We start from the raw sequence: 13,468 nt of genomic DNA on the forward strand, positions 1-13,468 counted from the left end.
TGGCGCTATGTCAGACTCCAAGCCGGTCACAAGTGGTGTCCCACAGGGCTCGGTCCTTGGCCCCCTATTGTTCGGCATCTACTTCTCAGAAGTACAGGCCAACATGGGAGGACTTTGGCTGACAAAGTTTGCAGACGACTGCAAACTGGGAGCCATAGTGGAAAGTGCAACGGACACGGATATCCTTCAGAAGGGACTCACGGAAACAGATAGCTGGTGCCAGAGCCATGGCCTGAAGTTAAACACCAAAAAATGTATAGTCATACCCTTCGGGAAAAACAAGGTAACCCCAAGCTACCATATAGGTGGCAATCCACTAAGCACAGAAGAGGTTATCAGGGACCTGGGGACCCAGGTTGACAGTGGCCTTTCTTTTGACACTCACATTGCTAAAGTGGTTAGAAAGACCTTCTACATTGCCCACCTGATCATGAAGGGATTCACATCCAGATCTAGTGAGGTCATTGTTCCCCTGTACTCTTCACTTATCAGACCAATGATCGAGTACAATGCCCCATTCGGGATGTATCTCATCCGACATCTGCAGCAATTGGAGAGGCCCCAAAAGTTCCTCACCAAAAGGATAAAGGGACTCCAAAATCTGTCATATGCTGCCAGATTGAAGAAACTCCAGCTCTATTCAGTCGCATAGCGTCTGCTCAGAGGTGACATGTGCCTGACATACAAGGCCATGTCCAACCCGGAATTAATGGACATGCTCCACCTCAAAAAATCCAAATTCACCAAAACCACTAGAGCGAGCGACTTAAACCTTAGCACGAATATAAATAGGACGTGCTGGAGGGATAGATTTATCACTCAGAGACTCCCTATGCTGTGGAATAAAATCCCGGTCCATGTGAGGCAGAGCACCTCGCTGGCTCTGTTCAAGAGAAATCTTGACCTGTGGATGGGAGATCGTAGGTTTACCCTGGGAATCATCTCTGTGTCACTGCTGGACAGAGGCACAACAAACTAATGGGCACAGTATTTTTTCATATAAGGGGTGGCGTAAGCCACAAAACTTTGGGCTAGGCTTATAAATGCCTTAGGGCAGATAGCCTAGTATAAACCTATGAACCTATAAGGAAAGTTTTGTAATAGGAAAGTTTTGTTCAAGTTCAGACCTGATCTCTTATAAGCAGCTATGTGTAATCTTCATTGTTCAGGAGCCCCTTATCACAGGACAGGCCATATACAGTCTAGTGCAGTCCTGGCATTTTCATTGAGCATATTTGTCAAGCGGTTCAGACAATATAAAACAAAAGAAAAACCGAAGCATTACCAGTTAGAAGGTTTGATTTGCATGCGTTAGGAGGATGCAACATATTCATTTTCAGCTGATAGGGATATTGTTCTTTTATAAAGTAATCCTTCCCCATGAGTTATGCAATACATTACTCACTGTATAATCATATCGTATTTTAATTCCACTTTGTTTTCAAATAAAGTCCGGGTGGGTCGTGTCTGAAAACAATGTCAAACGAGTGCACTTAACCGCTCACCAAATGTGAAAAAAAATCCCCATTTTGACGTTTAAGCAGTAGGGTTACTTAGGAGAAAGGTGAAGAGTCTCTAGAAAAGAAAAGTCAAGGGTAGACCTTAGGTTTGTGTCTCCAAGTGCTGAACATGGGGTAGGGCAGCTGCTAAGATGGGAGACGTTTCCTTTGCGGAGTAAAGGACAGCTAAAATAACATATTAACGGCCAGGAGCTACTAGCTGTAGTTTTAATCTTCTATGAAGCACAAAACTTCTGGCACATCATCATCAGTAACAGGCACTTTTCTCTTTTTGTTCCTTCTTTTTTGTACAGCTGATTTTTGGACCACGACGCTTGTATTTTGGTACACCTTTTAACACCACTCTTGCAATACGGAGAGAATAGTGATCTGAGGATTTCTTATAAAAGTACTCAGTATTTATTAAGCCTTAGCTTTTTAATAGAACGTTTGAGATACATAAAGGGTTCTGGTGAAGACACTGCAGTGTACAGATAGGACAACAAATGTTGAAAAGTTAATAAATCAATGAGCTGAAAACTACGTTATACAATGTATTATGCTTTCGTGCACAAAGCTCCGTAACATTTCTGCACATTTGCACTGCATCAGCCGCTTGTTAATACATTGCTGAGCCATGACAGCACAATCCCCCCTCCCTCAGCTATTTCTGCGAACGCGCGCTTTCTGAGTTCTAAGAATTGAGTTATGGCGCTGTACTCTCTGTTCCTGGCGGAAGCTTTGCAAGTACTACGAAGCTCCATTTTAAAGGCGGGAGGAGTGTAGCTGGTTGGAGGTCGAGCGCACTACAATATCTAATTCCTCGCCCGCAGTATTTCAACAAAATAAAAACGTATCAAGTTTCATAACTATTCTCCCTACCCTAAATTACTAAGTGCGATTTTATCATAAAATGCACCCGTTCAACTCTAGTGGTGGGCGTGGGCGTGGGCGTGGTGCCTCCCCCTCCCCCAACTATAGCATTAAAGAGATTTGGCGCGAGACCCCCCCCCCCTTTCTAGGCGGGGTTTCTGTAGCTGTAGCAGGCGGTCGTTCCATTACTTGTCGTTGTTCAGCAGAGTTTTTTTTCCTCTCTGTGAGGTTTTGGCGCGAGATAGATGGGCGGGCGTACACACTTGCCTTAAAAAGTCAGACTTGTAGCATTAAGTAGTAGAGGAGCTTTTACTGAGGTACTGCATTTTTTGAGTGTGTGGTGTATATTGGAAATAGGCTCTGAGCTTTTGTAGTTTGAAGTGCTGATCGGCCTCGAAACAGCTCACTTTCAGTCTTCCCGCAGTCTGTTACTTTGATTAAAGGTAGGCTATTGTCTGTTTATCGTTTGTATTGGTAGTATTTAATATGATATAGCTGCTTATTTTATTTAGCAGTTATACCGAATAATGCTGCGGACTGTGTTCTATCGTACTAACGTTTATAAAAGTAGTACTTCAGGCATTTTTCTTGTTGAGGTGCCGCAGTGTGGCAGAGTTCCAGTACTTGATGGTTTGGGGTGATGTGCATGATGCTGCAGAATGAGGTTGCATATCCCCTCCTTAATGACTGAAACTGGCTACAGGAAAGCTGATTTAACCAAACATTGGAACTTGCACAGGAGCAATAATGACTGCGTTCTGCAGGGTTTGCATAATTCTAAAATGTCATTGTTCCTACCTTCTCTGGGTTTGCCTGGAAGGGTGCTGGGTGTATAATGCTGAGTGCGTGTAATATGTGTCTGACCTTGTACTACACACACCATAGTGAAGTACCCACTGACCCCTGTACTGTACCCACTAGCTTTCACGAAGTAGCAGACTGCTCACTGAAGTACCTTGCTGAGCAGATCTCCTTCTGTGGATAGCTGGCGCAGCACACTATAGTTGCATTTGTTGCCTAAAAATGTAAGGATACCCCACTGCTGGCGGTGTTTGCAGCATTATTTGGGGTGAAAGGCAAGAAGATAAAAGCGCTTTCCAGGGACTGTTATTAGTTTGCTTTTAATGAACGCTTTTGACAAGCACACTCTGCATATGCGCTAAAACACTTTGTAACGTTGGGTTTTATTTATATTTGTTACACTTCCGTAGACCATTGTAGAACTGATCCATAGTTATTTGGGTGACTCATCCTTGTACCTGAACAAGTTGGTACAGATCGGTGGGAGTAAATTTGTGCGTTTATTGACCATAAAATGTATCTTGGGCTACTTATCGTGGAGAAATTAACTCCTATAAATGTATAATTCCAGAATGATTTTAACAAAGTAAATTACTTTCAGAGTACGCAGAATGTACTATTTACTGTAGCAAAATGCGTCAAAATATCTTTCACACTCACTGGTAGGTGTGAAGGTGGGGTCTGCATATATATATCTGAAGCGGACTACATAGCTCTCAACCCTCCATCTCCAAAATGAGGAACACTCTCCTTCATAATGTGGAACAAATGGGCAAAATGTGGAACACCTAGGCTTACTGACCACTTCCAACTAGGAAGGTCATAGAATGGTAATATGCTGGCTTTATTATATCCTTTAATGAATTAATGATTAACTTCTATATACCATGGATTTCACACTGAATGTGTGACAGATTCAATGTGGAACTTTGAGGAACATGAACTTTTAAGACCCCAAATGAGGTACACTTGAGTGGCATGGTGGACTGTTTTTTACTGTCCGTGCACTTTGTGCGATAATTACAGAATTCACTCGGGAGTGTCTGTTCGATTACCTAATAACAAAGGATCTGCTCCATGTACCATTAATTGTTTCCTGGGGTCATGTTGCATTTCTTGACTGCCCTGTAACCTCGCACAGTATTGTGCAAAATGTTGAATTTGGAGGGATTTTAACATTATCTAGGGCCCAGTTTACATAATGACTGCATTTCAAAATTGTCTAATACATAATGTTAAAGTAACGATTTTTTTTTTACTTTTAGAGCGTTTACAATGCCTCAAGGCCCCTGGGAAACCGAAGTGGACCCTGAACCCATGTTGTTTGACGATGATCTCTGCAACAGCGTTCTTAAAGACCTAGAACTGCTACCAACAGTATCACATTCTGCAGATAAAATTAGCTCACTTTTCGGGTTTGACTCTGACCTGGATGTGTTTATAACTGGGTTGCTGCTTGAAGGGGACACTGGGTGGGAACATGGATGGAACCATGAAAAGACATCCGACCTAGACTTCCCGATGGATTCTTTTCCTAATTTGGAAGACCTTGAAAAAGAAATGAATGAAAAGTTTACTTCAGCAGTGTCTCAGTGTTCGTTGCTTGCAGACTTTGAAAATGGGATTGGCGAGAATGGTGGTGCGCACATCACGGATTCCACCTGCCCACAACTCGAACCAGATGGGAAAGTAGAACAGAGTTCATCAGAGGATGAGGAATCTATTTGTACCGGAAGCTTAACCTTAAGCTCCAGTGAGTCAGGTGAGCAGTAGAATAGATACTTGAGTGATTATACTATAGAATGTTAGTCCTGTTTCTTTCATAGTCGTGGTAGAGTTAATCAAATTTGTTTATGAATATAGAAACATGCAAGCTGCTTGTTTTCCATATTTATGGAACTAGTTAACTGAACACTAACCTTTTTTCCTTTCTTGCCCTAATAGAAGAAGAAATTGATGTGGTCACAGTAGAAAGACACAAAACAGTCGGGAAACGCACTGTTTGCACTGAGCAGATCAGGAGATCAGAAACTAGAGCACAAAGGCTTGCCGCAATCAAGCGTTGTAACCTTGAAATTCAGCTGCAGCATAACTACGCCGCACCATGCCCTACTACAGTGGAAGCTAAAAGACCGTGCACCTATACTGCTGGATTCAAGGGCGTGCGTAAGCGCAAGAACTTTGACCTCGATGAGGAGGAGCCGCAAAGAACGCACGCTCTATTCAAATGTGCGAACAAGAGCAGAAGTCCGAGTATGCGCTCCTCCTCTGACGTTGAAGAGGAGGAGAGGCGCAGGACGCACAACGTACTCGAAAGGCAACGGCGCAATGAACTAAAGTTGTGTTTCCTAAAATTGAGAGATGAGGTGCCAGACTTGTTAAACAAAGAAAAGGCTTCAAAAGTGGTCATCTTACAGCAAGCACGGGATTTCATTACGTCTCTCCAAGTTGAAGAACGGAAGTGCATATCCAGTAGAGAGAAACTGAAACGAAAGCAAGAACAGTTAAGGCGCAGACTTGAGCACTTAAAAAGGACTAAATGAACCCTTTGTCTCAGGAAATGGACAGCACACTTGGTTTTTAATGGCAAGTTGTATTAAAAGCACAACTTAATTGAGGGTCCATGCATTTTGTCCGTTACCTTCAGGAGCATCTTTCCACGTGTTTAAATCCTTGCTTACTCCTCAAAGATCTGTCCTGCTCCTTCTGGTACCATAAATTGTAGTTATGTCAAAGCAGCTGTTGTCTTAACAGTACAAGTTTTTACAGAGTAACCTCGCAGATCATATACTGAGCAAGATTTGGAATTTAGGAAGTACATTGTTAATGCATTTTGCAACACCAATAAAACAGAAGGAAGGGTGTGGTGGTTGTTTCAAATGCGATGAACAGTTAAGGAAAGTTTGCATTAATGTTCGTTTTATTTATCAGTTGTAAACAGTTAAATATGTGCCTTTATACTACTGCCTTTGAAAATGTTTGTATATACTTTATTGCATGTTGTTGCATGCTGGTTTTTCCAAGCTTTACTAGCTTGATGTAAACATGGGTTTAATTCAGTTTACCTCGATGAAATGTATTAAATAAAATTGTTTTTACTTTAATTGTGGACTCTTCATTTGAAAATACACAATTGTCTGTACATATTTAAATTTCCAAATCTGTACAAAGTAACTTAACTAAAGTACAGCATTTTTTTGCTGTTAAAAATTTGAATGAAAGGTTCCCCATGGCCTCTTCAGGTGTCTGGTCCTGATAGTACTATGCAGCAAAAAGTCTTTGCTGCAACACATGCCTGTACAGTCTAGGTACATACATACATGCATGCATGCCCACCCATACACAGTCTATAGCAGCAGGTGTTCTCCAACTAGTCATGGCATAGCATGAGGCTTAAGGGATGTAATGGAAAGCACAATTATAGGGACATTGGGCTTAACCTTGAGACTGTGATATGACATTGTCCTTGTATAATTGACAACCACATGTTAATGGTATAGCAGGTGCCTTTCTGGTCCTATGTTGAGTCTTCATTAAACTAGTGAAGGAGCAGATAGAAGTTCAGCTACCATGCATGACTGCTTCTGCCTTGGTTATCAACAGGTTTTTAAAAGTGAAGTAATGCAGTTTTATGAGCATATTGTACTGAGTAACTTTATTGGGGGGGGGGGCTGTGTCCAGCTGCCCTTTGCTTTATTTTTCAAAAGCCCAAGTCATGCTGAGGCTGGGGTGCAGTCTGTTGGTTTTGTAAGGGTGCTGCAATTTTCCCCCACATTCCAAAGAACTGCAACAGTGTGAGCCACCTGACTGTAAACCTTGGTAGTAGTTTTGACACCCTGACCACATGTTCAAAAATGGGGGGTGGAAGGATGGAAAAGAGAACTTTAATTGTGGAGTCAGACGGGTGCTTATGGTGAGCCTTTGATTTAAACTTGGTAGCAGTAGCTAGATAAACAAAATAGCCAGTTGATAATGGAGTCTTGTTGGTTTTGGTGCAATGTTTTTCTCCCCTACCCTTTGTAGTTTTTGCATGCATCTTAACCTGAGTCACTGGATATACACACACCCATGAGGTATCTTAAACGAGGAACAAAGATCTGGTCTTTATATGTGGTTGTTTTTGTGTGGACATTGGTGTCTGTAACCTTATAGAGCCTTGGTCATTGTAAATCTTACTCATTTTACACTGGTAAAATGTTTTTTATGGCCTTGGATGTCTTTATTCTTACTCATGCCGATTTTGAAAACTGTATTTGCTCCTTTTTAAAACCCACTTTATATAATTTTGAAGCAGATTGTTCCCTGTAATGTATTCATCTTTCTGAGTAAATTGCATGTGTTTTGGTTATTGGCATGCATTGGTGTAAAGAAGCTGGCAGGTGGATGTGGTACTAAGCTGGTTACCTTTCTGTCTTTCACACACTATTCTGATTTTGTTTAATCCATATGTATATAATGAATGGGTAGTAATTCTGGCAACACTTGCATACATTGTGGTAACGTTTTGAGTACTCTGGGTGTTAAATTCTGCTTGAAGTATTGCCTTACTCAGTCTGGATAAGTCAATTTAGAATGATAAAATGGTAATTGTCTGTCATGCTGGATAGAACTTCTCCAGTAAGATTGTGAAAGTGTGTGTGGGGGGGACTGGGTAGTAGAGTAGAAATACTGAATTGCACAGAGTTTATACTCTCCTCTGAGGTGATCTCTGTCTGGTATACAAAGCAATCTCAAACCTCATCCTGATGAGGATTGCTGCATATCTGAAAGTCTGAGCTCCATTTGAGTAACCTGCATGCGAGACCTCCACCTGGTCTGATAGGACTTGGCTGGTGGGACAGGTGTCCTAGAGATCTCCCCCCCCCTTTTTTGGTGTGGAATCTGGATGTGAAACAAAAATACACCCCCTGAGATTCCATCAGTGGCATAGGGTTCTGACTTGTTGGAACATGGGCTAAATTCTTAACTAGGCTTGTAAGGGCCCTGATTGTCAATAGCCTAGTAACTTATGATCTTATACAGGGAAATAGGGTCTGTTGCAGACACTGGTGATGTCGCTCTGTACAGTACAAGAGCAACAGTTTTTACCATCTCATGGGGCTCATCTGGGACATGAAAGTTGAAAACAGTCCAGTTTTCCATTTAATAAGTAATGTACTAGTATAGGGTTTACCTTGAACAGCAGAAAGATATATAAATACGACTTCATACTAACATAATTCTTCTGGCATCTTCCCCATAGATTGTGCTTCCTTCTGCTAAAAATGACTGTACTGTAATGCTACATCCATAATATGGAAATGTACTAGCCAGCCACACAAGTGAATGTATGCCAGCCTTGGAATCTGAGGATTGGCTTGGCTGGTAGTGAGCAAGAAGTTAGCTCACATAAGCAGATGACTAATGGCAGGCATTAAACCTGAACATTGCTCAAACAAAGGAATAATGGCCTATAAAAACTTCAACGGGGGCATTCTGATGAGCAACAGAAGTCACTGCTGGGAAGGAGTGCAGACCCTTACCACAGGGAGTGGTTAAGGATGCTTGAACAAAGGAACTGCCTGAAACGTTGGAAAAAAACTCACAGGAGTAGACTCCTTGTCTGGCACCTGTAGGAAATGTAGGGCCACGATGCTAGAAGTTGAGATGTTTGCACAGCCAAATTCAGAAATGTTCACCGTTAACCACATGGATATTAACCCCCCAATGTGTAATCTGACTGCAGTTTATTTTCAAACGCCAGTTTTAAATGTTAGCATTTCACAAAAGCAGCAGTATCAGTTTTCTTTAGCAAGGCTAAGAAAGTTTAGTTATGAAAGAAAACCTGGTAGGAATAAATTATTCTATAAAGGGATGCAGTACTGCCTTGTATAAAGTCAGCACCCCTTGATGCTGTACTGCTGCATGCTATTGACTTTTGCCACTGCTTTCTCATACACTGCAACTGTCATGATGCATCACTAAGTTTCAATGGGGAAAGCAGTTTTGACACTGACAAATTCCACACTCGATACTGTGTCTAAAAATGTTTCACTACATACAGTTCCACAATTCTAGTTTAAAATCTGGTGATGCATCTCAGTTTGTTCACCTGTCATCTTAATGAAGAAAGGTTCAGGGATATGCCCTTATTCCAGCAGTGTTCAGCCTTGATGTGATGATGAAATAGTTTGTAGTTGGCATTACAGATCTAGGCAATCTGAGCCTAGCACTGAGATACATAAATCTGCATCTTTTTCCCTTTCCCTAACCAGGTAAGCCCATTACATGCAATTGCCTGTTTTCAACACTGATCCTGGTGCAGTGGTATGTAATTCACAACTACTTTCCCCAACTTGGGTAAATCAGAGCAGGGATTAGCTTCTGAAAAATGTTGCTTTGTGGTAGTAACCCACACAATAAGTGGCAGTTCTGTGACAGTATATGTAACTGATGTTTAATGTGGGGTTAAATTTTTTTCTTATGACTTTGTATATTTCTTAGTCTTTCTCTCATTGTATTTGCATACGAGTACAACATTAGGTCACAAGATCTTTCATTTATTAAACCTATTAATCATGTTTTATGTACTGCAAATGAAAAAAATATATACATTTCACCTTGACTGCTAAATCTAAAAAGGGTGCTTTGATTGCATTCCTTTCAACTGCCCCTTACTCTTAACTGGATCTGAAAAAAGGTGGAAGGGTCAGCATTCTGTTCTGCCTCTGCTGAGATCCAGCATAGTTTCCAGTGGGTGCTGTCTGCAGATTTCTGAAGTCTCTCCACACACTTCATTAAGGCAGAGCTGAAATTCTTTGCAAGTATAATCGCACAGCTCTGCAGCAGGTTGTGCAGTTACGTTTAGGTGGCTTCCAACTTCATTTTCACATATGGTGACTTTTAAGGGAAAACATCCTTCATAATTTCTAGATGAAAAGGAGTCTTTTATAGAACACTTTATCTGGAATTTGCAAAATTTAGTTGCTATTTTGCATGGTTTGTGCTTAAAGTTGAGTTATGTCCCACAGGTGAGAAGCCCCCTGGAGTGTTTGACCTTTTTCATTATTTTTTTTTTCCCTTTTGGTAAGTGTTTAGTCCAACTGTTAGGATGGTTGAGTAGAGCAACATAACTGTACATTGTTGTTTGTGATGCACACTACATTGTATTTATTTCTCATTTGTATTGCATGTTGGCCAAAAGAATGTAAAGGTTGCAGACAGGAAGGGATAAACTTTAACTTAACTGCACAGTCCCACTTTTCTGTTAGCCCAGAAGGTGTTATTTAAAATTACTTAGGATTGGCATTCATATTTTTCATGCATGTTAAGTGCAAATGTTTGTAGAACGTATTTATTCAACAAATTGTTAATCTGGTCATAGCTCTCCGCCTTCTATATCTAAAATGTGGAACACTGCCTCTCAATATGGAACAAATAGGCAAAAATGTGGAACACTTACTGATAGCTTAACTTCAACTACAAAGTTCACAGGATTGTTAAAATGTATTATTACTGCTGAAATGTTCTTTTTGATGAATACATTTGATTCATATTTATCATGGATATCAAAATCTCCTAGCCCTGATATTGTAACATACTCTGTGTAACAGTGAGAAACATTTCTAAGATTTGGAATGCACCTTGTAATGATGTATACTTGAGAGAAATGCTTCCAGTCAATATAAGGTTAACTGAAAGTGTTTAAAGGAGAGTGGAATATATTCTTTATAAAACATTTGTTGACAAGGTGCATAGGCTGGTCCAAAGACCATTTTCAGTAATAGTCTGCTCAAAAGAACCTACTAGAGCTCCTTAAAACATCTGAAGCCATATCACAGTTGCCAGGTGGCTATTGCTTTTAGTTGATTGCATGAGTTCTCAAATGCTTGTAATGTGTGCTACAGATTTTCAAGTTACAAGCAAGTGAGGGTGACCTAATGATTAAGGCGTTTGCCTTACAAACACAAGGTGCAGCGTTTGAGTCTCACAAGGGATATTGGCTAGGCTTAAAATGGCTCGCAAGAGCAGTTAGCTTAGTACTAATCTATGAACCAAAATAGCAATTTGTTCAATGAGACTTCACCCCCACTGTACCCCAAACTCATCCTTTGCTGGTTTATTCTCAGCTGCAAGGTCTCTGTGTCTTGGAAAATTAGCGACTGAAAAACTTTTGACTTGCTGTTTCAAAGCTGGAAGATTGAAGCACATATGATACTTTATATTTTGGCAAATAAGTTATCACTGTTATATGTCAGTCAACTGTTTCCTTGAGTTATAATTATTATTTGAGAAGACAGACCATACTAAAGGCTTAACTGAGAGAGGGTAAAAGTAAATAGGTGATGAGTGTTATTGCACAAAAAGAAAATGTAAGATTAGATTTGTGCTGAAAAAATAACTACTTCAAACAGATTTCTAGAGTTTTTATTTTTATGTATCACTGCTCTCAGCCCGAGTCTAAAAAGGGTCCATGGAGATCAGTGCTGTATCCTAGAAAAGTAATATTTATTGTAACACAGTTTCAAACGGCAATTACATTTATATAAAGCTTTTTTTTTCTGTAGTTGAAAATGTCAGTCATCTGATGATGGACTGGGTCTGAGTGTCTGTGATGTTTACATTATTTTTTTTATTTGTCTTTGAAGGTAGACCAGACTATACATGACCTTTTTGAACCACAACTCAAGTTACAAGAAGTAGTACATAAAATAGGCATTTAATTTATAGATAATTTAAATCTGTTTAAGGGGAACACTGTGCATTAAATGGCATATTAATTACAAATATGTGAAACAAGTATGCTAGGAAGTAAAGAGCAAACAGAAAATCCCTATATTTACATCTACCATCCTTAACCCAACCTTTTCTCTTCTGCATTTGATAGAAGCAGCAGGAATCATCACCCACTTCAGCTACACCAGACTGCTAGTTCTACTGCTGTTTGTGGTAGAATGAGCAGCTGACACTCCCCTGACTTGTTAACTCCATCCATCTGTCATAAATGTCCTCTAGCTGATTACTGGAATAGCCAGAAGCTCTGTCTACCAACAATGACTAACTCTGCCAGCCTGATGTAATATTAAGCTATCCATTCTGATATTAAAACCATTTACATCGACATCTTAGTCTTCATCTCCTACATATTTTACTATTTCATCTGCTGAAGAATACAACCCCACCTGGCTTTTAATGCCTCTTGTAACACCCAAGAGCAGCAGAAAATGTTCCCTACATGATTATCTTTGACTATCAACAACAACAACAATAAAAAAAAAAGTATTTCCAAAGGTATGACTAATAAAGTAATTGATTTGGTAAGATAATTAAAATGATGAAACCTTCTAAACTTGTTTGTGCTGAATAGGCTCTTGTCTAATGCAGAATGCACACTCACTTTCACTCGTGCATCTCTCTCTTTCTCACACACAAATCTATAAACAGTTTGCAATATAGTCTGTCAACCACTCAACCTGTTTTATGTAGGTTCGGCAGTATGTATTAGCAGTATCCCTTGACTTATTTAAATTTACCGTATATGAAGTTTGCTAAGAGCTGACATACTATAGCTCACAGTGGTTTTTTTTTTTTTTTTTCCCATAGCCTTAATGTCCTCCTTTGCATGTTAACATCATCACATGAGGCTGTGTAGGCCATGGGGTATCATTGAACATTTGTCATGGCCCATACAGCTGCATGTTAACATCATCACATGAGGCTGTGTAGGCCATGTGGTATCATTGAACATTTGTCATGGCCCATACAGCTTACACACTTTCTTTGTACCTCTGGCATCCACTAAAGCTGTACTAGAGGAATGTCTGGCACCCACCCTTCCTGCTAGGATAGGTCTGCACATCCTACCTGCTACTCATGTGATGGGTCTGTAGTGTCTTAAGGTCCTTGATTCAGTACTGCATCAATGACTACATAAGAAGCTGTCAGGGGTGGGAGATGTGACTAGAGGAGTGGAGTGCCACGAGTTTCAGCATTAGTACCCTGCCTGTTCAATATAGTTATCTTTGGTACTGCAAAGGTGTTAAGAAATTGAGCTTATTTGCCAATTACACAAAATTAGGCAACAATCCTGAATGGAGAGGTAGGGCCTGAAAAAAATGGACCATGAAGTCCTTTACAGATGGTCATAAATGGTGTTTGAAAGAGGCCAACTTAGTGTTATGTTGCATTTTTCACTAGGAAGGAACAGTTGTCCATATGGCAATGCAAACCCTACTGAATGATTCCAAAGTGTTAATTCTTTCTGAGCTGCATAACACAGTACTGAGATCAAAAAGTGATGAGAGGGACAAATCAAT

At 40.3% G+C, this 13,468-nt stretch overlaps 1 protein-coding gene across 1 annotated transcript; it reads left to right on the top strand.

Moving 5' to 3' along the window:
• Positions 1–2,521: 2,521 nt before the first annotated feature.
• Positions 2,522–6,277, top strand: LOC122816989 (transcriptional regulator Myc-A-like). Its single transcript, XM_044090102.1, has 3 exons — positions 2,522–2,815; positions 4,439–4,935; positions 5,118–6,277. Exons 2-3 carry the CDS (start codon positions 4,449–4,451, stop codon positions 5,714–5,716), a joined length of 1,086 nt encoding a protein of 361 aa, XP_043946037.1. The 5' UTR covers positions 2,522–2,815; positions 4,439–4,448; the 3' UTR covers positions 5,717–6,277.
• The last annotated feature ends 7,191 nt before the right edge of the window (positions 6,278–13,468 follow it).

The sequence above is a fragment of the Protopterus annectens genome, chromosome 12.part0 (genome assembly GCF_019279795.1).
Source record: "Protopterus annectens isolate FY-2018-M chromosome 12.part0, PAN1.0, whole genome shotgun sequence".
Classification (NCBI taxonomy): Eukaryota; Metazoa; Chordata; order Ceratodontiformes; family Protopteridae; genus Protopterus; species Protopterus annectens.

Bases quoted from the DNA above. Each gene is read 5' to 3' on its own strand.
- LOC122816989 (XM_044090102.1), top strand. From the start codon at position 4,449: ATGCCTCAAGGCCCCTGGGAAACCGAAGTGGACCCTGAACCCATGTTG. The intron at 4,936-5,117 runs GTGAGCAGTAGA...TTGCCCTAATAG, and splicing joins CTTAAGCTCCAGTGAGTCAG to AAGAAGAAATTGATGTGGTC.